We start from the raw sequence: 27,064 nt of genomic DNA on the forward strand, positions 1-27,064 counted from the left end.
ACCTTTTCTATAGATTGTGGGGGGGGATGTATAGAATTATATAGCAGTCAAGGGAAGGTCCTCTTATGGATCAGTAACTGGTTAAAAGACAGGAAACAAAAGGTAGGAATAAATGGTCAGTTTTCACAATGGAGAGAGGTAAACAGTAGGGTACCCCAATGATCTGTACTAGGACCAGTGTTGTTCAGCATATTCATAAATGATCTGGAAAAGAGGGTGATCAGTGAAGTGGCGAAGTTTGCAAATGATACAAAATCATTCAAGATAGCTATGTCCTAAGCTGACTGTGTAGAGTTATAGAGGGATCTCACAAAACTGGGTGAGTGGGCAACAAAGTGGCAGATGAAATTTCAACGTTGATAAATGCAAAGAAATGTGTATTGGGGAAAAATAATCATAACTATGCATATATAATGATGGATTCTAGATTAACTGTTACCACTCAAGAAAGATCTTGGAGTCATTGTGGATAGTTCTCTGAAAACTTCAGCTCAATCTGCAGCAACAGATAGAAAGACTATTAGGAATGGGATAGAAAATAAGACTGAAATATAATAATGTCATTATATAAATCCATGGTGTGCCTTTAATAGTGTGTCCAGTTCTGGTCATCACATTTCAGAAAGGATATAGTGGAACTGGAAAAGCTTCAGAGAAGGGCAACAAAGACAATCAAGGGTGTGGAGCAGCTTCCATACAAGAGAAGACTGAAAAGATTAGGCCTGTTCATCTTAGAAAAGACAAAATTAAAGGGGGATCTGATAGAGGTCTATAAAATCATGACTGGTGTGATTGAACAGAGAAGTGTTATTTACCCAGTCCCACAACACTAAAAACAGGGGTCACCCGATGAAATGAATAGCCAGCAGGTTGAACACAAATGAGGAAATACTTTTTCACACAATGCACAATTAACCCATGGAACTCATTGTTATGGGATGTTGTGATGGCCAAAAATACCTAGTTCTATTTTGAACCAGTTATAATTTCATTGTCCATCAACAGCTATTAGACAAGATGGTCAGGGATGTAATCCCATGTTCCAGGCAACACTAAACCTCTGACTGTGAGAAACTGGGAGGAGAAGATGGGTGGATCTCTCCAAAATTGCCCTCTTCTGTACACCCAAAGTTCTGTTACTGGCCACTCTTGGAGGCAGCTTACTGGGCTAGACTGACCATTGGTCTGACACCATATAACAGTTCTTCTGTTCTTATACAGCTATGGTTTGTTACAACAGCACACTAAACAGGGATACGGAAAGAGAGAATGTTGGCTGAGGACATCTGGGCAAATCATACTCTTGAGAATGACCACAGAACCTTTAAGATCCATAAAAGACCCAATATATCAGGGGTGGGCAAACTACGGCCCAGCTGCATCCGGCTCTTCAGACGTTTTAATCTGGCCCTCAAGTTCCTGCCGGAAAGCGGGGCCTGGGGCTTGCCCTGCTCAACACGTGTCATGGCTCCGCGCGGGTCCTGGAAGCAGCAGCACGTCCCCCTTGGAGCTCTGAAAGTTGCTGCCGCCCCAAGCGCTGCCCCCACAGCTCCCATTGGCTGGCAGCCACGGTCAATGGGAGCTGCAAGGGCAGTGCCTGCGGACGGGGCAGCTCACAGAGCCGCCTAGCTGCGCCTCCGCTTAGGAGCCGGAGGGGGGACGTGCCACTGCTTCCAGGAGTTGGTTGAGGTAATTGCTGCCCGGAGCCTGCACCCCTGACCCACTCCAGCGCCCCAACCCCCTGCCCCAGCCCTGATCCCCCTCCCGTACCCTGAACTCCTTATTTCTGACCCCACCCCAGAGCCCACACCCCCAACCGGAGCCTGCACCCCCTCCTGCACCTCAACCCCCAATTTCATGAGCATTCATGACCTGCCATACAATTTCCATATCCAGATGTGGCCCTTGGTCCAAAATGTTTGCCCACCCCTGCAATATATCATTAATTTATCAATTTATTTTAAAACCTCTCCTACTGACACATCAGTGTGGGGCAATACTTCAGATTTGTTACCCCCATCAGAGCTAGTCTTTTTGGGCATCTCCCCCACCTCCTCTGCAGTGAAGACTGATGCAGAGAATTCACTTAGCTTCTCTGGAACGGCCTTGTCTTGGTTGAGTGCTTCTTTAGCACCTTTGTCATCGACTGGCCCCAGTGTCTGTTTGGCAGGTTTCCTGCTTCTGATGTACTTTAAAAAATTCTTCCTGTTAGCTTTTGTGTACTTAGCAAGGTGCTTCTCAAATTCTTTCTTGACTGCCTGCTTATACTTAACCTGTTAGAGTTTATTCTTGGTAGGTGTTGACTCAGTGGCCTCTATTACTCTACTGTTTAGCCATGGTGGCGTTCTTTTGTTCCTGTTTTCTTTTCTGATTTGGGATATACGCTTAGTCTGAGCCTTTATTATGATGTTTTTAAATAGTCCCCATTCTGCTTGCAGGCATGTAACCCTTGTGACAGGTCCTCTTAATTTCTGTCTCTAAAGACTTGTAATTTTTGTGTAGTTCCCCTTTTTAAAGATAATTGTTACTGTGGTGTGGGTGTTTTTAGTATTATTCCCTCTTCCAAGAATGTTAAATTTAATAACATTAGAGTCATTATTACCAAGTGGGTCAGCTATAGTTACCTCTTGGTCCAGATCCTGTGCTCCACTTGGGACGAAATCAAGAATTGCCTCTCCCTTTGTGGGTTCCAGGACTAGCTGCTCTAAGCAGTCATTTATGGTGTCTAGAAATTTTATCTCTGCATCACACCCTGAGGTGACGCATATCAGTCAATATGAGGATAGTTGAAATCAACCATTATTATTTCACTTTCTGCTTTAGTAGTCTCTCTAATGTCCCTTGGCATTTCACAATCATTGCCTCCATCCTGGTCGAGTGGCCAGTGCTATATTCTAACTGCCATATTATTTTTATTTAAACATGGAATACTATGGTAATCTGTGGGGATTGAACCCAAGACTAATGTAGGGCAAAAAATGGGTTATTTTGCTTAGAAAAATTCAAGTTTTCAGTGAAAAATCAAAAACTAGAATATTCTGTCTGAAAACAGAAGCATTTAGATTCCGAAATTCAGAAATGCCACTGCAGTGCCTCATGGGAGTTGTAGTTTGGATGCCTTGTCCTCCTTTTCTCCTCTACAGGATGGGCTCGCTGATTGGACTACATCTCCCAAGATGCACCAGTGTCTGTTTTGTGAAGGGAGATGGTGCATCATGGTGGTTGGATGGCCACAATGCCTCATGGGAGATGTAGTCCAATCAGGGAGCCCAGCTTATAGAAGAGAAAAGGACCATGAGGCGCTCAAACTACAACTCCCACAAGATACTGCAGTGGCATTTCTGAATTGAAATATTTCAGTTTTGAGGCATTCAGTTTTTTAACCTAAAAATGGAAATTTTCTGTGAAAAGCAGAAACTCTTTGCAAAACACTTAGTTTAGCTGAAAATCCCTGATTTCTCACAAAACAGTGTCAACCAGCCACACCCAGGACACTCTGCCTCAAAAGAACAAGCTGGTGCCAGTAGATCTAAATGATTAGCTATGTTTCAGTAAGAGGGTTCTATAGTTGTGGGACCTGCTGCACTTGTCTGTCTAGCCACTGCTCTCTGCTGCAAAGATGACGGTTTCACTGGTGCTGGGTGTACATAGTCTGTGAAACACTTGCAGATGAAAGATGCAACATAACCATCCACACTTGGATATTAATTTTTGTGATCTGAAAGAGTCTGTGGGTTCAAACAAGCAAATCTGTGTGAGACCATCCTTTCTGATATGTAGTATACTAGGTGTGTCTGTGGTTTCCCTAGGCCAATATAATATTGCAAATACCAGTTTGGTTCAGCCTGACAGTGAAATCAGAAGCATCCTGCTGACAGGTCTTGGTATGGGGAGCAAATTCTTTCCGATACAGAGGGTTTTTATTTTTGGCATGTCTGCATCTTTATGAAGTAAATGTAAATCCTCTAAGAATGGGGATGTGAGCCTTTTAAAATAGTAACGTTTGTTTCAGACACGGTGTTACTTACCAAAAACGTCCTTCTGTTGTTGTCATGCTAAAGAGTATGAGGAGCTTCGACCTAAGGGTCCTGATCTAGATTAATAGATTCTAAGGCCAGAAGGGACCACTGTGATCCTCTAGTCTGACCTCCTGTATAATACAGGCCAGAGAATTCCCCCAAAATAATTCCTAATGATATCTTTTTAGAATAACATTCAATCTTGATTTAAAAATTGTCAGCAATGGAATTCTTTTTAAATCGTTCCAGTGGTTAAGCACCCTCACAGTTTAAAATTTTTGCCTTCTTTCCAGTCTGAATTTGTCTAGCTTCAACTTCCAGCCATTGGCTTCTATTCTACTTTTCTCCGCTTGACTGAAGAGCCCAGTATAAATATTTGTTCCCCATTCTGATGCCTACTGAAATCAATGGACTGCCTCAAATGGCTGTGGATCAGGCCTTTATTGTGTAAGGTAACCAGGAGGCTTTTTGTTTTAACTTGTGTCCTGGGTGACCTTCCGTTCTGGGGGCTTCAGTATTCTCACGGGACCCATTGTCTGTGAAAATCTAGAATAGAGGTGGGCAAACTACGGCCCGCGGGACCGTCCTGCTCGGCCCCTGAGCTCCCTGCCAGAGAGGCTAGCACCCAGCCCCTCCCCTACTGTCCCCGCAGCCACGCTGCCATGCGCGCTCTGAGCAGCATGGTAAGGGGGCCGGGGCGTTGGATAAGGAGTAGGGGGTCCCGGGGGGAAGTCAGGGGATGGGGAGCAGGGGGCAGTTGGATGGGGTGGAGGTTCTGGGGGGGGCAGGGGATGGGGAATGGGCGGGGGGGGGGCGTTGGATAAGTGTGGGAGTCCCAGGGGGCCTGTCAGGGGCAGGGGTGTGGATAGGGGACAGGGTGTGGATAGGGGACAGGGTGGAGTCCTGGGGGGGCAGTTAGAGGTGGGGGGGTCACGGGAGGGGGCAGTTAGGGGACAAGGAGCGGGGGGGGTTGGATGGGTTCTGAGGGGGGGCAGTCAGGGGGCAGGAAGTGGGAGGGGTTGGATAGGGGGCAGGGGCCAGGCTGTTTGGGGAGGCACAGCCTTCCCTACCTGGCCCTCCATACAGTTTTGCCACCCCATTGTGGCCCCAATGTTTGCCCACCCCTGATCTAGAGTGTCTTCCAGTTCCCTCTCCCCACCCCAGACTCTGAAAATCAGGCCATAAGGATATGTCTACACTGCTATAAAAAACCTGCAGCACCAAGTCTCAGAGCCCAGGTCAATTAGCTTAGGCTTGCGGGGCTAAAAATTTCAGTGTAGACATTTAGGCTCAGGCTGGGGCCCAGGCTCTGAGACACGCGCCCTCACCCCGCCCCTTCTCCCCGTGAGGTTTTGGAGTCTGGCCACCAGCCCAAGCCCAAATGTCTACACAGCAATTTTTAGCCCCAAAGCCTAAGCCCCATGAACCTGAGTCAACTGGCCTGGGCTAGCTGTGGCCATGCTGGGGGTCTTTCGCAGTGAAGATGTACCATAAGTGACTGGCTTTAAGCCACCAAGAAGTTAGTGGCAGAGCAAGAACAGAATTCCACTTAATTCCAACCCGCCTTCACCTCATATTCAGTATTTAGTCATTAAACCATGAGATCTTCTAGGGAGAAACTAACAAGACAACTTTATGCAGAAGAATCGGGGAAGGATGCCTTTCACCTCACTTGGAAAAGCTATTACATGCCAGCCACAAGGTTCCCAGTCCAAGTGCCATGTCATGAGATTGGGGATAGATGGCTGTGCAGTTTGAGTAATATCTGTATTGAATTAATGGGAATTAGCGAACAAGCCTGCCATGAGGGCATTGCCGTGTGGCAAGGAAAAAGATCAGTTTTTTATTTGCTGATGGCCTTGAAATGTCTTGAGTTACAAACATGATCCTCCATCCACATGTGCCCATGGAGTATTCGTCTTGTATGTAACTGTACACTGTAGCCTAATTTTGTTCTTCAGACTGACATTTAAAAAAAAAAAGTAGTAAATGTACTAGTGTCTGAGCAAACCTGGAACATAATTTCTGCATTGTAAAAGTTGAAATATGGCTTTGTGGCACTGTACAGGTTAATTTTCTGAGGTAGAGGGTGGATCGTTATACATAGCGCTGTGAAGAAGCTGTCTATTAGCTATTCGAGATCTTGTTTAGAGCGGCGAGAAGCTGATTTGTAATGCTCCCTAGTGAATAGGGATCAGTTTATTCCAAGCACCACTAGTTGGATAGCAGATGGCCACTGTATAAGGGAATTGGAAGGATATCCTTTTTGGGCAACAAATAATCAAACACGCTGATGAAGGTTGTTTTTCTCCGCTAAGGTAAATCTCAGACAATGTTAACGTTTGAAATCCCAGCTAGCACAAGTGGAAGGAAATCCTTGCCTGCCTTGTGGTGGAAGGTAAGCATGAGATTGCTGTGTATACATCCCTGCAGCTGATCTGAAACGCAGCTGCTTGGCTAAAGCTCCGTAATCTCTGGACTTGCTCCAGTTTGTGCACACGAGTGTTAAAAACAAGGAAGTAATGGTAACCACTCTGTTTCAAAGGCAGCATTTCCTCTGTAACTAGCCGGAGAGGTAGGTGACTTTTGGGAGCAGTAGAGGAGATACTTGATGCCTTTAATTCAAGAGTCTGAGGGCTCAATTCATTGGTTCCACCAGGCTCCTTTCTGCCAAAGTAATGGAGCTATAAAGTGGTCAGATTCCAGCACAGGGAGATGGTGTAAGCAGCTCTATGCCAGCCCAAGCTCAGGGGGTATATTGGGAGACAGTGTGGGTGCTTGGGCTTCTGGCTTCTAGAACAGCCCCTAGTCTGGAGCTAGGTACAGCTCGGGTATACCTCAATGCTGATCTTAACCTGTACCAAGAGCCTAACCAATCCTCAGCATAGAAGAGGCTCAAGAGTGGTATTAGTGTCACCTGAGTGCGACTTCCCCACCCCCCTATTTGATGTAATGGAGTTCTCCTGACTTTGAACAGTACAGTAACATTGTCCAATATAAATGTGACAGAACCAAACACATTCTGATCTGCAGCAGGAACGAGAACTTCTCTGATTTTTGGTTTAGTGTGTTACAACTCTGGGTTTTGTTTTCTAACCTCAGTGAAAGCAGAAGGTCCGTGGCATGGATCTTTGCTGTGGTACTTTCTGTTAATTGCAAAACTACTTCCTGCAAAGAATTGTAAAACAAAACTGGAGCCAAACCCTGCGTTGGTACTAGAATGCTTAGCAGAATCTCCAGCAGCTTGGTTTGAGAGAGATAATTTTAGCTTTTCAGACCTGAAACATGACTCTCAAGTTCTAGCCTGAAAGCAGGTGGAAAAAAAGATGCAAAACTAGCATCACATTGAACTCTCATTTCACTCATTTTGGATTTGTCTACACATCCCTCTGCTCTCAGGCAGGTTAGGAGCCAGGGACAGGAGTGATTGAGTGTCTGAGTTTGCATAGAAGTCATGGGTGGAATGGAGTTTCTACTAACGCACACGTCCTATGACCCTTTGCCTTTAAACCCTTTGGTGGAATGTCCCTCCATTGGTCTGACATTCAGAGGGCTAGCAAGGTGTGACTTACTGATTTTGGAGGAGACCAGATCAGAGTGTAGAAACTGTACCTAGTGGTCTTCTGGCCACAGTTTTCCCAGCACATGGCTTGATGAATTTTGTAAAGCATCCTTCACTACATGTGAGCTGTGCAGAGCAGGGCCCACATCTTCAGTGTACAGCACCTAGAGTAATGATTGTGATTGGAGCCTCTGAATGCTACCACAATGTAAATATGAAATAATAACGAAGGGCCTGATTCTCTTTTCACTTACCCTAGTGTGACTCTGTTGACTTCAATTCTGTTCTTATGTCAGTAGTAATAGAATTGGGCCTGAAGTATTAAAACAGATCCAGAACATAACACTTCTACTTATGTCAGATTAATATAAAATATGTGTATGCAATAAGGAAGTGCCAGGGAGATGCTTCACTAGAGGATTTTTAAGGGGGGGGGCAACAAACTCAACTTTTTGTTCCCTAAACTATTTTTAAATTGAGCCACATAAAACTCCCCAAGAACTTTCTTCCCCTCAATGGTAGAAAGAAATGGACTTGTATTAAAGCTGTTTGTTTAAAAAAAAAAAAAAAAAAGGGGGGGGGGGCATTGAGCAATCAAGCCTTTCCCACTTTGTGTGTCTAGATATTCTGTAACTTGGTGTGCGTGTGTGTGTGTGTGTGTTGGATGGTTCATAATCTGCAGAAATCATTGTAAGTTGTTTGTTATGGTTGGATGAATGGTTGCTCATGGTTACATTTTGTAACCCTTGAATCAGGATTTAGAATCTTGAAAACATTTGACAGGGCAGTTGATGGGTCACAACAAGACATGATGCTCAAGAGATACCACTCTGTACACTAGGACTTGCACACACAACTTCCCAAAACTACTGTCCAGGCTCAAGTGCCCACCAGTGGTTGTTTGCACCACCAAATGGCAGTCATTGCGGTAGGCTCTTCTTAAGTAGCATTTATATTTAGTTGGGGGCAGGTTGTCTGAGGGTGAAGCAAAATTGGGTGTTTTTCTGCTGTGTAAGTGGTGTGGAGTGGTGGATGCGTAGCTGTGGGCAGAAGTACTTCTGTATACCGTGGAGTGCTGTGAGTAGCATGGGTTTTAGGGGGACCGAAAGGATGAGGCTTGAGGATTCTTTGTTCCTGTACCTGGTGCATTTGGGGATTGTTGAAACACTGTAGGGGAGGTGCTTCAGCACTTTAGCTGAGAAGAGAGGTTCTGGATAAAACTAAACAGGAGGCATTGCATTGCAGGGTAGACTTCGGAGGGCTGGCTGAACTGGTGTGGCTATAGTGCTTGTGATTTCCCATCTGCACCATGGAGGAATGGCTGTAGAGTACAGACATCTATCTGGGACCTGAGCTAAAGGCATTACCCCTGGTGTTATAAGCAACACATGTAAAACCATTGGGACAAATTTTGTTTGCGGATGTATGGTGAAGTACAGGTGTTGAAAGCTAAAAATACTCTAGTCAATGGCTGGCTGCACTGTCTTATTTTGTCTACTGTAGGATTTGTAATGTCTTCCGATTTTTTTTAATAAATTGGCACCAAGAGTGATCTGAATGGATACATTAGTCTTGTAGAAGATATTTTCAATCCATGTGAATTTCTAGGGCTCAATATATGGAAATATGACCAAATTCATAAAGCTCTCCAATAGCCTTTGTAGGTGTCACATGCACAGCACCACTGTCTCTAATAACTATGGACCACATCCTGCAAACATTTATTACTGTAAGCAGTCCCTTTGTCTTCAATTAATGTTGTCTTCTGACACACTAGTAAGGGAGAGATTATTTCTGCTGCTACAGTTTCTGTGCAGCACTGTGCTGGTGTACAGGAATTGGGCTGAATTCCCATGTAAGCGTGGCTCCTGGCCAGTCCTAGTGTACGGGAATGTGCTAGGGGTGAGGTGGTGGGCAGAAGGGGCCTGTAGGGGGCACGAGGGAGTGGAGTCCTAGCACAAAGCTCTGTTGCCATGCTGAACAGCAGAATTATGCTGGGGCCGCACCAGTTCTCAACTAATCCCAGAATCCCAGGGGCACAACAATGGCTTAAAGCCACCTTTATGCTGTCTCTTCCACACCCAGCTGTGCCTGAGTGTGCTGCACTTCCAGTAGGAGAGCACACAATCACACCCTTAGTGTCCGAAGGAGTGCACCCTAGATCTGTTTACAAATCATTTGAGTAAACGTGTTATGCAACTAAATCACTCATTGCTGGTAAAATAAATACTTGAACTACTTAAAGTCACTAGTGCAGAAGAACTTGAGGTTTTACTAAACTCCAGTACATACTAAAAAAGCTTTTTGGCAATGAAAAAAAAAAAAGAGAACTTTGCTATTACTAGTACATGATATGGTACTTTGCCAGAAGAAAAACATTAATAAGGAGGATCAAACAAAACACTGGTAACATTAAACATGACCAAAGAATTGCTTCTCCAAGGCTACTCTTTGTATACTTGGCATGTAAGTAATGAGTGCAGTCCTACAGCAGAAATGAGCATCCAGTTGCAGTCAATGCAGCAGGCAAGGAAAGGGAAGACTTTGTAAGGTAAAGGAAACACCACTTGGCTGCTGGAGGAGACATCTGTGAACGTAGATAAAAAGATTTGTAACCTTTGAGCTCAACACAAAGTTCACAATAACATTTGAACACAATAAAACATCCGAATTGAGTCACGCACATGTGGGGAAAATATCAATTGTGAAGGACATGCTTTGCTGCTTAGAACTGATGGATTATAACACTTACTAGAGCTGACCTGAAGTTCAGATAGTACAATTATGATGGCATGCAGGATTTGTGAACTAAGAAACCAAATCACTGTTATAGCATATCTATCTGTGTAATGGATGTGTGCTCATTTAAACTTAATCTAGAGATACCTGAAATTCAGGGTGTGTGTGTGTGGGGGGGGGGGCAGGGGGCTTAGGGGGAGGGGGAAAAACTGTAAAATGATGCCAAACTGTATGAAATGGAATTCTGTCCCCTTGTCCATCTCTAGTACTTCATACAATGTCTTTGATCAGAGAATCTTAAACAAATTAAGCTGCAAAACACCACTGTCAAGCAAGTAAGTATTATTTCCATATTGCACACTGGGTATAAACTGAAGTCTAGGAAGTTTAAGTAACTTTGCAAGACAACACAGCAAGTCAGCAACAGAACAAGGAGTTGTGGCTTCCAGTTCCTTGCTCTAACCTGTAGATATGTGAGGGATGCAGGATGATGCATGTTATGTGATGGTGGACAGGAAGTAAAGATATGTGGGTTCTAGTCCAGCCAGTACCACTGACCACCTTCTGTGTTAGCCTTGAGCAATCATTTCACCTCTCTGTATCAGTTTTCCAGTAAATTGGGGATAATAGTACTTGCTCTCATTGTAAAACAATTTGAGATTTATTGATGAAAATAGCTGATCAGATATTACTATTATTTCATCTCTCTTTAAGATCTTCACTTCACTTCACAAATTAAATTCTGTATTTCCTCACTTCACCTACGCAATGTGCCCATCTTGGCTTTCATTAAGATCAATGTAATTCCATTTATCGTTTGCCCTAAAATATCTTGGAAAAATTAAACTAGAATTTCCACTGAGGGTTTTTCTGGATTGTTGAGGTAGGATTATAAAGAGGCTTAGTTATTACTAAGTGATTTGTATCTGATGTCCTCTTTCATAGCCCCCTCATGAAACTGGTAGCTGTATTGTGAAAACCACTGTTGCGTTCTTATTGCAAGTACCGAGAGCGAGCTTGTTCCAGCTGTCATTCTAGCAGCTTTTTTGTGCATGATGCAAGGATCTGTCTTTTTTAATTTTTTTGAAGATCTAGTGTGGGGTAAACTGAGGCAACCAAGTTGTCTTTAACGGTAGAGTTTTCAAAGGAAAAAGGTCAACACGCTAAATATGATATTGTCCTATGTATGTCCTAAATTGCTACTGACATTGATGGCAAATGAGGAAAATGACTGACTGTAAATCCCAGTCACATGACATTTTCCATAAGAAAAGGATTGTATGACTAAGAAAACAATTGAATTCCTCCTTAGGGGCCTGCTCTCCATCCCACTGGATGGATGGCAAAGATCTTGTGGAGTGGAAGCAGGCTGCAAGTTTAGACCTGTAGCCCATGCTAAACCAATGCAACAGTAATTATGCCTTTGAGTACAAACATTGGCTGATATCACTTGGAAAGGGGTTCCTCAGCAAGCTTCTAATTTGCAAGCAGAGGACAAGTGATGCAGTTAATCAGGAAGCCGAAGTAAATAGACTTCTTTTCTGGGGTGAGACTAGTGGGCGTCAGTGTCCTGGTGAAACTGAGAGTATTATCCAGAGACAAAAGTGCCCCCAGCTCCTCTGAATTGGAAACGAAACTCTCCCTTGCTTTTGCCGCACAATATGTCCTTTTAAAGTAAATGCTGTTCTTCTGCAGTGAAGAACAGAGCAAAGGCTCTCAGAGGGCAACCTGTGGGGGTGGCTGGCGAGGGAGTTAAACTGATACACACAGACAGCTTTATCTCTATTTCAGTAGAGAGGACCCCGTTGGCAATGTTAGCAGATGAATGTATTTCTCTCTCGTTTGGCGTTCCTGTCATACTTTGCTTAGCAAAGAGAGGCTGGCTGGTATCCAAAACCACAAACCAGTGCAGCAGCATTTGCTTCAAAAAACAAACTAGAGAGAAAAATAAAACACAGCCTGTGTCCAAAAATACTGAGAGCGGGAGGTTACCTTGGCCATGATGATGTGTGGGTGCTTGCTTGGGAGCTAATGTTCTATGGGCACAGAGAGAAACAACATTGCTCTTGAGAAGTGAATTCAATTTATATGATCTCTTTGTGCATTATTACAAAGCAGAATGCTGGCATTCCGGAGAGTGGCCTGTTCTACCTTCCAAACCAGCGGCTGGTTTGGAGCAAATGAACAAGCTGCAAGCTGTTTTGAATTCCAGAAGGGATTTTGGCACCTAGATACATTTTGTCTTTAAAAATGCAAAAGGGGGCAAGATTGAAGAAGGTGCAATACGCTGAGTTTGCACGAAGCAGCATTTGCTTTTTTTTTTTTTTTTTTTTAAATATCCTGACTTCAAAGTTTGCTAGTTCTTGTGTCTGGGCACGGCTCGCAATGGGACATCTCACGATAGTCTTGTTGAAAGATTCAGCCCTCCTCCCTGTGATTAGATTCTCTCTCTCTCTAATCCCTGCCTGAATATTATTTCAAATAAAATACAGGCATTAGTTGCCGCTTGGCGAGTTCATTTTGGACAATACACAACCTTGGGAACCCGAGAGCAACTGATCCCACGTTCAGGCAAAAAACGGTGAAGCTGCATGTGCAGCTGTGCTCCTTCATAGTGGTCGTGCTTCGTTCTTATCGAATGGTAAACCCCCTGGGATGTTTGGAAAATGCATTTACTCACAGTAAGTTGAGCTCACGGTGACCATCCAGCTGTTGTGGAGATCCTTGTAATTATGGGGCAGGAAATAAACAAGATGACTGCCTTAAATTTCTGTGGTTTATGCTGAAAAGCAGGGCAGCAGGAGAAGAAATAGTGTGTCCATGTATAGCATTGCCTGCCCTACAGCTCCATCCATCTGGGTACCCCAAGTGTCTCAAGTCTTATAGCGAGTGTCTCCTTTAACTTCTTCCCGGGGGGGGGGAGGGAGGGAGTGAAATTAGTGTTTGGAATGTGCTGAGTTGAGAGCTGGAGTCTGATCTCTGCAGGCTCTTTATCCATGGAAATGAGTAGGTGGCAGCCAAGAGTAGTGCAAGCTATCAACATCACACTGTGCCAGTGGGTCCTAAACCTGGTGTGGAGGGGGTGAGCTCTAGGGAGAGGGGGTAGCTTGGTCAGTTCCTGGCTGATCTGCAGAGATGAGCAGTTATGTTGGGGTATTTTGTGATGTGGACTCTTGTCCAGTTCACATTGGACTGAGGCTACTGCACGGAAATTGGATATTCATTCATTATGGTAAGGGGATGAACTTAGAGGATGGAAGGTGCTCTGACCAATTGCCAACCCCATCCTTGTATTCTGTCTTCAGAAGTTAAAGGCAGCATTTCATGTCATCTGGTGGTGGGTTGCAAGGGCCACCATTTTTTTTTATTCCTAAAGCTACCTGACCGACTACTAAAATGTATTTAGCATGCTAGACTGGTGGCTCTCATTCCACTCTGCCATCGGGTTTGTATCTGTCTTAAAGGTACAGCTGGAAGGATATAACCTGATACAAGATATTGTACGCCATTAACTTCTTTACTGTTCTTATTTCCCTACGGGGCCGAGTGAGGTGTGTGTTCAACAGCTAGGTAAACAAAGTCATAACCTGAAATCTATTTAAGAGCTGCAGTTTTTTACGGTCTTTGAAAAATGCCCTGGAGGCAGAAACTTGTGCAACTAGGTTAGTAAATAACTTCATTCATCAAAGCAATAGTGTCTTTTATGTATTAGAGCTTCCGTCTATTGTTACAGCTTTTCCTTGGGCAGTGGAAATGTTTTGGGTGGTTTTAAATCTCATTATTTACAGTAGTGACGAGACATACATTTGTTTAGATAAACTTTATTGTAGAGCTGCTTACAACTGAACAGAGAGCTTTGGCCCGAGTGTGAAATGATGTAATTAATGGGGTCCAAAAATGTTGGTTGCAGAAATGCATTCTCTTAAATGGCGTATGAAAAATGCAGGAATAATGAAATTGGTGCTGTTTCCTAACCTCTGTTTTGCAAGTGTTCTGGTTCCCAGAATGGATGACTGAAATAGGACAGTAACTAACTTGGAGTAGAAACTTCCAAGCAAATGTACATTTGTGCACAAGTTAATCAATTTTTGGTGGCCTGAACTGTCACCAATAATGAATGCTCCATACAAACAGGACTGAATCAAATTCAGGGTGCAGAATGTTTTAAAATAAATGTACAAAGGTGGGTCTGAACTACTCACATCAGAATTTAAATAGATCTAGTGGCAAAACAGCATAGTGAATGATACAGCATCCCAATACAAGGTATGGGGGCCGGAAGTGCATGACTCAGTGGATTTTTGGTGTAGTATGAGAAAAGACATTTGGGGAAAAAAAATTTTTTTAGGTTCTGATAATTATAACGTTTCTATGTAACATCCCCTCCCAGTACAGCTGCCCCCACCTTAGCATCTAGGATACATACTCTCTTCTACTTACATACACCCTCACCCCTTTGGGTGCCCTGCCCCCGAACCCTATTGTATTTGGAAAGTTGCCTCTGATTAAGAAAGAGAAATATAGGTTGCAATTCTACTCTAGGCAGGAGCAATCATGGAAAGCTTTAACTCAAAAGGAGAATGTTTGACAAAGGTCTGAGTAAGTCAACGTGGGTGGGTTATAAATGAAAAGGTTCTTCAAGGTTCACTATAGTTCTCAAGCCTGATGACTGCTATGTTAGGGCCCAAGGTACTTTTATAACTGAAATATCATTGATGTTGTATGCTAAATCTGTGTACAAAATTTGAAACTCTGGGCTGTTGTGTACGGATTTTCTGCCTTCTTCTCCTCCCCCCCTCCCCCCACGTCTTCACTATTAACTCTTCAGTTCTCATGTGCCGCTTTAGAGGCACACAGGGGAACAGCAGAAGTGGTGAGATAATTGGTCAGCTAATGCTGAGACCATTTGGGAATGCAGAGCCTGCTTGGCAGTGCCTCTTCCTGCCCTCTTCTCCATTTCCCCATCCTGCAAGTTTTCTTTTCCCCTCTGTCCACCTCTCATGGTATGCAATCTATTCCTGCTTTGTGCAGGCAGCTCCCAGCTTCTGCTCTACTTTCAACTGAACAGCACAGCTGCAACTGCTGATAGTGTGTTGAATGGACAGAAGTAACTCTGGGTTCCACTGCTTGTCTGTAGCTCTCACTGCATCCACCCCGTTTTCCCCAGCTGCTAGTGTATTCCCTGACCATCATTCCTTTTTTATTTTAAAGAAAGATATTCAATTACAAGATTAAAGTTTATTTGCATGAAAACAGAATCTGCACTGCTTTTCTGAGTCATCTGCTCCTGTTGTTTATTCTCACTTGAAGTTCTGATTCTCTGTTTGTCACATAACACGTAGGTGCTTTAAAGCAGATTATGAATCCACAAATGGAGGATTATGCCCTCTGATTTACAGTCTTAGGCTGGGATCAGATTGGGTCTTATATGTGCCATTGAGCAGGCTCTCACCTGTGCAGTATTTGGATTGAATCCTCCGACTTAAAAGCCAGGTGGCTGCATGATGTAAAGTAATGTTGAGAATTCACTGAAGGTGATGCTTTCCCCTCTGAGTCATCACTGAACCGATGCCCTAGCAAAACATGGGGCTGCATGAGGTGCCTTTTTCCAGGTAAGATGTAAAACCAAGATCCTGACTCTTGGAGGAGCTGTAGAACCACAAACTTGGGAGCTCTATAGGGTCCAAAAATCTCTGTAGCTGCTTTATTGTTACTGGTTGGTTACCATTAAATAAATCTCACTGTTACTTTACACTACCCCAAGCCACAACAATGCCTCTGTAGCTAGAGCCATGCAAATCTGCGGATATCTGCTTTATATCTGTGGATATCCTCACCTGCATGTTTGCAGATTGTGGATTGGATGCGGGTACAAATTTGGTATCCGCACAGGGCTCTATCTGTAGCATCATTCTGAGAACAAGCAGAGACTCGGATAATCTTATCCATCCATCACACAGGCTCATCTCATTGGGGACTACAAAAACTATAATTACTTAATCTCAATAAGGATGTGTGGATGGATAGATAGTGTAGCTTGAGGTTTCTCCTGATCTCTGATGAGGAGCAGGGGGAAGAGCTAAAATTACTTGGATGACTTAATGTTGTCTTACATACCTAGCATTAATGGGCACTCTGTAAAATGTAAAGAGTGCTTTCTAACCTTCATGCTTTTTGAGCAAAGGACCTCATTCTCTTATGGGATTTCAGCTGACGTGACAGACTTTCACCCTTCACTCCAGGTAAACACTGTCTTTCGCTTGGGAGCATATATGAAGTCTGAATGGCTAAAATGCACTCTACAATATCTGTTTCTGCTGTCACTTCTAGCGGGTTGTCTTCACTGCAGAGTTTACTGGAGTGGTGCCCTTAACTTGACTCACATGCCCACGCATACTCTTAACTGAAATATGGTGGTGATTTTTGACTCAAGTTGGCTGGCCCAAACAGTGGTATAGGCTACTGCTCAAGTTAGCGCAGCCCATTAGCTTCTAACATGACTAACCAGCAGTGTGGCTGCAGGCTAACACCACGTACCCAGAAAGGTGTTGCAACATCTGAAACTGTTCTTGCAGAGCTCATCCTGCAGGAGCAAAATTCTCACAGGAATGTAGCTACAGAGATCTTGGGGGTTGCACATGAGCTTACCCGGAGGCTTCAGCCCTGTGGGGCATGTGCAGTCTGCTTGACTGAACCTCCTGGTTATCTGAACCTCTTACAGCGCCCCTCAGGCCTCCCCCCAACCCCGCACTCCCCTAGCGAAATGAGGGCTTACTGGTGTTGGCCAACTTGTCTGAAAACATTTTGTGCGCATTGGCAAGCCACTAAGCAGCAACTCATGTTTTGACGATGGAGTCACCTATATTGTTAACAGCCGAATCCCGGTGCTGGGTTGTTGTAGTGACTCATTCAAATGCTCTCAGAAGCCAGAAATGAATTCTTGTTTTTTCCTTTTGGCTGCGTCTTTTTTTCCATCTGGAAGATGCATGACTGAGGATGCGCGTGAGGGGCCTGGTTCTGAACCCAATTAGGCTTTATACCTATGTAATCCCACTGACTTCACTGGAGAGATTCCTGATTCTCAGTGGTGTGAGATCAGAGTCAGAACAGTGGAGTTGCACCTGGAGCACAAGCTTAGCAGGTGGTGTGACTTTCTGTCCTTTTTTTGGAAAGAGTTTCATGCGAATTATCCCTCGCAGATGCCAGTAAGTCACCAACTTTAATGCAAAAAGGAATGAATACGGGGTAGGCTCAGTACTTTCACCCAGTTGGCCCCATACAAGATATGGAGCAACTCTGAGTTGCATACATGTACCCCTGTTGTTAAACTCAGTTTTGAAATATTGTGCCCAAGCTGGTCTGCTCCCAGGAATTAAGTTACATAAACAAATTGAAACATGTTCCTGTTTCAGTCCATCCTATATACTCTAAACGCTTCCATTTTGTAGCTTACCTGATTGAACGATCGTCTTGTATAGTCACTGTCCGTTTTAAAAACCCAGGACTGTGAATCTAGTTTGTATTATTATTATTGGGTATCCCGCAGACAACTTGTATTATCGGAAAACCTGTTTGGCAAAGGCAAGACATGTTGAGGCTGCCTACAAGTGCTGGGAGAAGGCGTCTGTGGGGTGTGACGTGCCCTCTGTTCTTTCAGCAATGGTAGTTATGTGCACTTGTTTTCTTTCATAGGAATTTTAAGGGGGAGCTGTGGAAGGATCATCTAAAAGGCGAAGAAAAGGCTGTGAATTTTACAGCCTGTGTCAAAGCACAGTGCACTTGGCATGAGACCTCTTGTGGGACAGGTCCTCAGCTGCTCCACTGGCTTCAATGGAGTGATGCCAGTTGACACCCACTGAAGATCTGTTAACATTTAACATTCATTCCGTCAAGCTCCAAGAATATCAAAAGGACAAATTCTTCAACACGACAGAAGTGAGGGTAATTTTTATACTTTTAAGAAAACTGGAAATGTTCCCCGCCTGGCTAATATTAATGCCCGGGCAACAGACTTACTGACTTCTACAAATGGGTTGGGGTGAAATTCACCCCAGTGCAGATTCCCTGCACATAGCCCCAAGCCTCACTCAGTTCCTAAGTTAGCCCTGCGGAGGGACGGCAACGTGGGTAGAGTGCCGCATGTTGCTGCCATGGGTCATGCTTGTCTGCAATGAATAAACTAGTGCAGACTGGCCGCTAGATCTAAATTTATGCAGATCCAGTGGTTAGGAATTCCCTACATAGGGTCTATAGTTACTAGTACACAGGTTGGAATAGTGGCTGTGTTAATAAGTAGAAGGAATTCACAAATGAGATGGCCTTAGCATACTCTTACTTTAAATATTGAGTCCTTCTGAGGAAATTCAGTTGGTGGTGCCCCTTCTCTTGACCCAGTAATAAGGAGAATGACCCATAGAACCATTAGTGCTAGGAACATTGGGAAGATCTGTTAGTATTTGACAAGCCTCACATGGCTTCACTGAGTACATTTCAAATATGATTTTATTTTTCTGTAAGATTTGCAGCGATTATGGTAACTCAGTGTTAGTGAAAAGACAAGGAACAGAAAACAAACACTGAAAATCAGACAGGAAAAATCTCAGAACAACTGAGGGTGGAAGGAAGGTGGAAAGAAGACCGCTGATGAAAGAACAAAAGGAGGGAATATGACTGCTTTATCCTTTCCCCCTCTCCTGTCATATATTGCTTGTCTTCAATGAGTTTTTGGGCCTGGGATTTGTATCTTGCCATATGTTTGGTTGCATGTTGTTGGTACTACTGTAATCCAGTTAATACTGCTCTTTACGCTCCCAACTCATCAGGAAATAGGTTCAGAACATGATACCAAAGCTTGGAACAGCCATATAACTGTCTGTTTCTCCTCTTCTCCCAGAGTTCTTGGGCTTCAATTTGTGCACTTATATCATCTGACCCTCTGGTAGATATAATGCATTCTCAGTGGGATTACTGAAAGGTTAACGTATCCCAGTCTGTGAGGACCCTTGGTGTACAGTTCAGGTGGGTTGATTGTTCAGAGCTATTTATGCCCCTCATGGGAGTTACTTTTCACATGGTTGAGATTTTAGTTATCGTTTAACTAGCCCTGGCTTGGACATGTTCCCTGTCTGATTTGCATCAGTTATGTGGAAAATGGTAGAGCAGACAGTTTCTCTAGATCTAAACATATAACAATACAATTTTCAAATGCCAGAAGCTGGTTTCACTATGTCCTTCAGGTATGTATTGCATTCCCAGCACAGGACAGATGATTATAGCTCTTGGACGGGCTGCATAGCTGTATATTTAAAGTCACAGGTATGTTTACCATGATATTATTACATCAGACTGGCTGGGTGGATGAGAGGAGGAGGAGGGAATTACCATCCAATTAGCAGAGTTTCTGCAGCATGAGTAGGTGGTGCTGTAGTTTTGCTTTCTTTGCAATCAGCTGCAGATGTAACACAAGGAATAACAGCAACTCCCTTGCTCTGTGACTGTCAAAGGCACACGGATGGACTGCTGCTGCTGAAAGAAAGCAACCATTGATTCCTCTTGTAACCAAGACCATGGATAAACTTGGAAAGCCTGGTTCTGGGTTTGCCAGAACTCGGATTCCCAGACCTCAACTTGTATTCCATTCCATCCAGCCTCCTTCCCATTCACAGGTCTCGGGCATTTGCAGGTACGGAGTGCTCACATTTTTGAGTTACTTTTTTACTATACATTTTAAGTTCTGTTCAGAAAGCAGGATGTAGAGTTAGAACAATATTGCACTCCAGTAGAATATACAAATGTGTGGAAACAAGGTGAAACCCTAATGGGAATATGAACAAGAGTAGTTAATTCCTTTAAAAACACACTTTTTGGCCATCTTGATCTTCCATAAATTCTCATATAGCATTTTAATCTAAATCAGTGTCACATAAATATGCTTCTTGGCTCGGAATTCTTGTGTGAAACAGAATAAACCTTAAGAATCAATGAATCATATCAGAGCATCTTTTACTGGATTCTGCTAGTTAGCTAGCTTACCACTTTGTATTGAGAATATACACCGGCTGCAGAGAGACCCTCTATTTAAAAATCATACTTCTGTTTGAAAATGTTTTATTGTTAGAATGAGCAGGGTAGATTATCCCATCTGAAAGGGTTTACAGGAAAATGTATGTTTCTCTGTTTTCAGTTTGTGTACTTTTGAAGTTCACAATATTTTGTGTGGTCTGTTTTGCTGTATAATCAGTCTGAGTCTTCCACATAGCAACAAAGGAGGAAAACAGAAAACATGTTTGTAAAAACTGTTGGGAGGGGAACATTACTTTAGTTTCCACATTTTTAAAATCTGGACTAGATTCTAAGTCCGCAGTATTTCGTTGAGACAGTTGGGGGGTTTCTTTTAAGACAGTTGGCTATTGAATAGTTTGAACTCTTGGTATTTTTGAAAACCACTTAGCCACATGTTCTTAATTCTCCACACTGCCAACATAATACCTGTATTGCTCAATCAGAAGGTGCAGGAATAGAAGTAGTTCTCATTAAATTCAAACAGTAGGTTGAAGGCAAAATGCCAGGTGTTGGTTAGAAACACTCATTCAAGTCCAGCCATCATATAAACCACTTAACTCTTGTATAACTAATCTCTCTACAGTAGTCTTATAGACATAGAATTTGATTGCTGTACAATGAAGTGTATGTTTGTGAAATGATGTGCAAAAAATCCCAGTATTCTGATTAATTGCTTTTAATGATCCATTGTTTCTGCAGTGGTGACTATGGAATGTGTATTGGATTGTCATTAAGATACCTATCATTTTACCCAGTACAGGGGGTCCCCGGGATATGTCTTCCTCTTATCTGTCGGTTTCACATATCCATTGCTCATCAATAGGGGAACATGTTCCAATTCGTATTGGTCCCAGTCCGCATATCCGTTGCTTCACTTTCTGTGTCGTTTTTTTTGGGTGCTTCCCCTGGTGTTCAGGAGGCGCTGGGAGGGAGGGGGAGGAGCGGGGATGGGGCGCGTCCAGAGGAGGGTGTGGAATGAGGTGGGGGGGGCATTATTTCTTATGGGGAAAAATTCCCTGATATTCGTCATTTCAGTATCCATCGTATACCCCGTCGTACCTGGGACTCCCTGTAATGGTAGCCTTGTTACCATTCCTCCCAAGCAATCTTGGAAAAGCGCTATTGATCCAGCTCAAATTCCTTCCCTGAGCGCACCTCCCCCTATTACTTCTAACCCTTCTATTTAAATCTGGCAGGCAAAGGCCATGTGTGAGTACTGATGAGTTCCCTACTCTGCATGCTGGTAGCCAGCTGCTTTGTATTCTCTGAACTCTAGAACTTGCTTAGTGACATTCCGTGAGATGACCAAGCTGCACACAGGAACTGTTCATGCATCATGAACAATGGTGAGGTTAACCTGTCCTTGGCAGTTGCTTTTGCTAAACGCCTGAGAACGGTTACCAAGCTGCGGAATTTTCTGTCTCTGTGCAAAGTCAACATTTTTTACTGTTTCAGCATATGCCACTGAAAAAGTGAAGTCAATCCAGCTATGTCGCTCAGGGTAAAAAAATACACACCCAGAGCCATGTAGTTAAACCAGCCTAACCCCACCATGTGGACCGTGCTAGAAGAATTTTTTCTGTTGACCAAGCTACCACCTCTTGGGGAGGTGGATTAACTACAGCAGTGGTTCCCAAACTTTAACAACCGGTGAACCCCTTTCACTAAGATGTCAAGTCTCGCAAACCCCCTCCTAAAAATGAATATTTCCAGGGATTTTCTCCTTTACCTGAGTATAATTCATAAAAGCAGTGATCTTGGAAATATAAAATTTGTTTTTATGACATGCTTATTACACACTATTTATGATTAATTCTTATTTATCATTACGGTATTTTTATTACATTTATGAAAATGGCAACACTCTTTCAAGATCTCACTTTCATAACTTGTATCACTTTTTGAATAAGCCTGTTATAAGACAAGGCTCCTGTGTTTCATCAAGGAGTATCAGATGTGAAACAGCAGGAAGGTATTTAAGAATCCAACTCAAAGAGTTCCTCCTACAGAAGCATTCAGGTCTCGAAGTCCAGGCAAACAACACACCTTACAACAAAGCTTAAACTTGTTCTTCATAATAATTTAAAAAGCAATACTAGCTGCCTGCAAAAACTATCCACCTCCCTTTCCATTTCTTATAAGGAGTCTTGAAGTTTAAATCTCCTCAGTGTGATAGATAGGCTTGCTTTGATCTGCTTAGCTCTTGGAAGTCCAGGGGCTCTGGGCTGCTGGCTCCGTGCTGCCCGGGGTCCCTAGGGACAGCTCTGTCCGCCATTAGGGCATTTTTTCCCGAGAACCCCCTGTAACATTTCGCGAACCCCAGTTTGGGAACCACTGAATGACAGCAACTGGAGGATCCCTCCTGTTGCTATAGTGAAAGTCTACACCGAAGCACTACAGTGATGCAGCTGTGCCACTCTAGTTGTTTAAGTGTAGACATAACCTGAGCAATCCAAGTAAGGAGCTTATGTTTCTGCCCTTCCTGTTTTTCTACTGTCCCTAAATCTCTTAAGCATGAAGCTTAACTTGATCCTTCAGTGTATCCTTCTCTGGTCTTTTTTATTTTTTTTTATGCTGTTGGTCAGTAGTTAATTCATGTACCTTCCTTGTAATCTCTTGCCAATTGTTTCCCAGCATTCCTGAGCAGTAAACTATGCTTATCTATTCTGTCTGGTTTAATGCACAGTGAAATTGTCCAGCTTCTGGAATGGGTTGCAACAGGAAATGACTGGCGCTGCCGAGTTTTTTCATAGTAATTACTACACCGATTAAGTAGGTGTAAGGCAAATTAGAAACATACTAACCACATGTGATATGTATCTTTGGTCCTTCATTTATTAAAGAAAGGCCTCCTTGGAATTACAAACAGAAAGTAATCCTTGGCGTACCTTCCTACCATGATTTGCCTGAGGATCTCAAAGCATGTTTACACACAGACTAGCTCCCCCACTGAGAGACAGATAACTTGTCCCTGTACACATGGGAAGGCTGAAGTACACAGAGGTTAAGTATTTTTCCCAAGGTTGCACAGCTGAGATTGGAATAGAACCAAGCTCACTTACTCTAACACGGAGGCAACATTGTCTACAGGTTGGAGCAGAAGTCTAGGAGCCAGGATATCTTGACTCTCTGGCTTTTGTCAAATGATTGAAATTCTGTGCCCCAGTTACCTTATGTGTGATGGAAGTAGATCATCATTACTCCCACTTGCGGGTAGGATGGTGAATAAATCATGGTTGCCTGTGTGGTTGCAGAGTGGATAAAATTGATTTAAAAAAATTTTTTTTCATTTAATCTTAACTAAATGCAGGTTTACTTAAACTATTTAAAATTAAATTTGAAATTAATTTATATTAAGTCCAAAAATTATTATAATCTATTAAAATCAGTTCAATTAAATTCAGAAAATAATATCAAGCAGTTCATGTTTGCTGCCGTATTTTCAAGAAAGTCAGAACGCTGAACTGATGGAAGAGGTTGAGTGTGCTAGCTTTTGACAGCAGTAACACCTTTTGCTGGTACAGAGAGAACATTTTCTTCATTCCAGTGTATTCAACTAGTTAAATCAGTAGAGAGTTGAGAAAGCATGAAAGCTTGTTTTTTTATTCCAATCTGTGAATAAAAAGTAGGCGTGAGAGGATGAAATCTACCAGTTCTGAAATCTTGAAGGACATGGTGGTCAGAAACAATCAGTTCACTTCGCTAACTACAGTAGAACTTCCTTTGTTGAATAAATCACTTTTAAATGCAAATTGTGTCTTGATTTGTTTTCTTATGTATTGATTTTTTCTTATGTCTCGATTATGCTTAAGGTAGTTTTGTTTTATTAGTGGTGTGCAAATCTCGTGTTTCCTTCACCTCTAATTTGGTTATTTCCTTTCTGCACCACCACACCCTAGGTGTGTAATGGTAGCCTTCTTGGGATATAGCCCAGAAAGGAGAGGATTGAGGTGCAGTTTCCCAGGGCTCGGGTCATTTAGCTTGAAAATTTGACTTGCTCTTATATTGGCACAGCTGAAGTGGAAATAAAGATTGGAGAGGTTTAGATCTGGAACAGAAAGCATTTTTGTTGCTTGGATGCAGCAGTACAAGTTGATTTGAGGACGCACTTTTAGGCAAATTTAGGCTTCATAGTTCACCAGCTCATGTAGACAGGGCAAGGTAATATTTTACCACTATGTTCTCACCCTGCTCTGGGTAGGGTTGTGGGGTGAGAGGCCAGCAGTTGGGGCATGCTCTCCTTTTTCCTGGAGAAGACTCGCCCAGAGCAGGGGAGAATTGCACAGATGATTCAGTGCGTATTCTAGGTATGCCAAGCCTGTGGAACACGTATTGTCTAAGGAAACCCTGTGAGCAAGTGAAGAAACTACTTTTAAAAGTACAGCACAATACCCCATTCAGCTGACAGAAGGAGGCAGTCAGCCAGCATTGCGTGCTCATTTCTGTTGTGCTGAGGGATCATCAGTGGGCTGAAAACATGGTACCACAATGAAAAATGTGCTTGACATCAGGATGAAGGCAGCTTAAGCAGAGAATTCCAGCTCCAGAGCTGTTCCCAGTGTAGAGGAAGGCCATGCTAAAGCAACTGTCATGTCTGAGCACAACCTATAATCCCAGAGGCAGATGGTGGTAACAAAATCCCAGCTACTGTTGCTAGAGCCTGAGAGTTGAGTTGCAAGTCTACAATCTTATGGCCAAGCAATCTTGATAAAGTATTTTGACACAAGCATGAATGCTGTGGCTCCCCTGGGCTGTGGATGACCTGCATGTAGCATGTCAGGGGAGGTGTGTGCAGAGCTGGCTTAAAGCTCAGCTTTGCACTGCCCTGCAACTGATGCCTCTTGTTCTGCAGTGCTGATCCAGCTGTGCTGAGCTAGAGAAGCCTGGAGGCAGCTCTAACTTTCACTGGCTTCAAATCACAAGTAGAGGATCAGCATAGTCTGGAGGAATCTTGACCCTGCCCCTTTTCCTTGAAATGCCAGCAGTAGAGGAAGGGCAGTATGGAAGTCCCTACACCGACTATAGCTTTGAAGGCTCGCTCTTGCACTGGTTTGATCCGCCCTGAACTGATTACACTGGCATTAATGCCAGATTCATTAGTGGTGTGGTGTAAAGTGTTAGCCTTGCACCTAAAAAACTTGGTCTTGAAACTGCAATGAAAGACTGGGATGCCGCCATTAATTCAGGATTCGGTGTACATAGAGCCTTCCAACTTATGGTCTGTCGTCGGCAAAATAGCCTACAAACTGCCTTAATGCTAAAAGAAAAGGAGTACTTGTGGCACCTTAGAAAGCTTATGCTCAAATAAATTTGTTAGTCTCTAAGGTGCCACAATTAATCCTTTTCTTTTTGCGGATACAGACTAAGACGGCTTTTACTCTGAAACCTGTCTTAATGCTGTGTCCTATTTTTTGTTCTGCTATCACTTTTAAATGGAAGTTGTTTCCAGGACCTATTCCTATTCTCAAAGAGATGCGATGACAGCAGCTTTTACTACTATTGCTATTACTATCTTCACGGAACAATCTCCGGGACCGATTCAGTCCAGTTCCCAGCGAAGTAAATAAAAAGATCAGGGCTGCGTGGCTGTTTCATTGGTGTGTAGACTTCTGGGCTTGGGCTGGACATGGTCATTCCTGTTCACAACACCCATGATAAATTTTTAAAATTCATTGGTCAAGGTAAAGGCTATCAGTACAAAGATGTCATTTTACCCAGAAAGTATTTGGAAAATATAACGCAGGGCAATATGAGCGTATGTGCAAAAAAAGCAAGGTGGGTGAGGTAGTATTTCACCAACAGAAGTTGGTCCAATAAAGATATTACTTCAGCCACCTAGTCTCTCTCATATCCTGGGACCAACTTGGCTACGACAACGCTTCATACCAAAAAAGCAAAGCACTCTAAGACTTATCAGCTGAGACAGCCCCTAGAAAGAGACTGGTTCTAGCTACTTTGAAAACCCTATTCCTGCTTTCCAGCAATTAGTCTCTGGAGTGAGATTTTTTGTGTTTCTCTCTTGTATGATAGTGCAGTGTGAACTTGTTAACCACTAATAGGATTTTATTCATAGATTCAAGGGCCAGAAGGGGGACCACTGTGATCTAGCCTGACTTCCTATATAACACAGGCCAGAGAACTCCCCCAAAATAATTCCTAGAGCAGATCTTTCAGAAAAACATCCAATCTTGATTTAAAAATTGGCAACGATGGAGAATCTACTACGACCCTTCGTAAATTGTTACAGTGGTTAATTACCCTCACTGTTAAAAATTGATACCTTGTTTCCTGTCTGAATTTGTCTAGCTTGAACTTCCTGACATTGGATTATGTTATACCATTCTCTGCTAGATTAGAGAGCTCTTGATCAAGTATCTGCTCCCCACATAAGTATGTACAGACTGTAATCGAGTCACCCCTTAGCCTTCTATTTGTTAAGCTAAGTTAAAATAGCCCTGGCCTGAATCCACCTTGTACAAGGTGATCCTGTCACAAATGGTGTTTTTTCCTTTCCTTCTTGCTGTTCTTTCTCCCTTTCCCTTCAAACACTGTAGGAGCAGCAGTTACATTAGCAAGGAGGCATTGTTTCTTCTTCCTTCGCTCCAACAGTCTAAATCGAGAGGAGGATAACTTGCTCCGGTTTAGTGTTGCGGCCTATTGTGTTAGTATGGGAGCAGTTAAA

The 27,064-nt window shown here is 43.2% G+C and overlaps 1 protein-coding gene across 6 annotated transcripts in view; it reads left to right on the forward strand.

The window, feature by feature from the left end:
• Window positions 1–27,064, forward strand: part of ARHGAP40 (Rho GTPase activating protein 40) — a 74,744-nt gene that overhangs the window by 8,421 nt on the left and 39,259 nt on the right. For 5 of the 6 annotated variants that reach the window (XM_073309758.2, XM_078848185.1, XM_078848184.1 and 2 more), the window contains exon 1: window positions 19,789–20,002. In XM_073309758.2, coding sequence (XP_073165859.1) covers window positions 19,887–20,002 — 116 coding nt within the window. In that variant the 5' untranslated portion in view covers window positions 19,789–19,886. Of the gene's footprint in view, window positions 1–18,012; window positions 18,256–19,788; window positions 20,003–27,064 lie in introns of those variants that run through there. The other variant, XM_078848186.1, reaches the window with a different exon arrangement.

Source organism: Lepidochelys kempii, chromosome 13 (assembly GCF_965140285.1).
Source record: "Lepidochelys kempii isolate rLepKem1 chromosome 13, rLepKem1.hap1, whole genome shotgun sequence".
Lineage (NCBI taxonomy): Eukaryota > Metazoa > Chordata > Testudines > Cheloniidae > Lepidochelys > Lepidochelys kempii.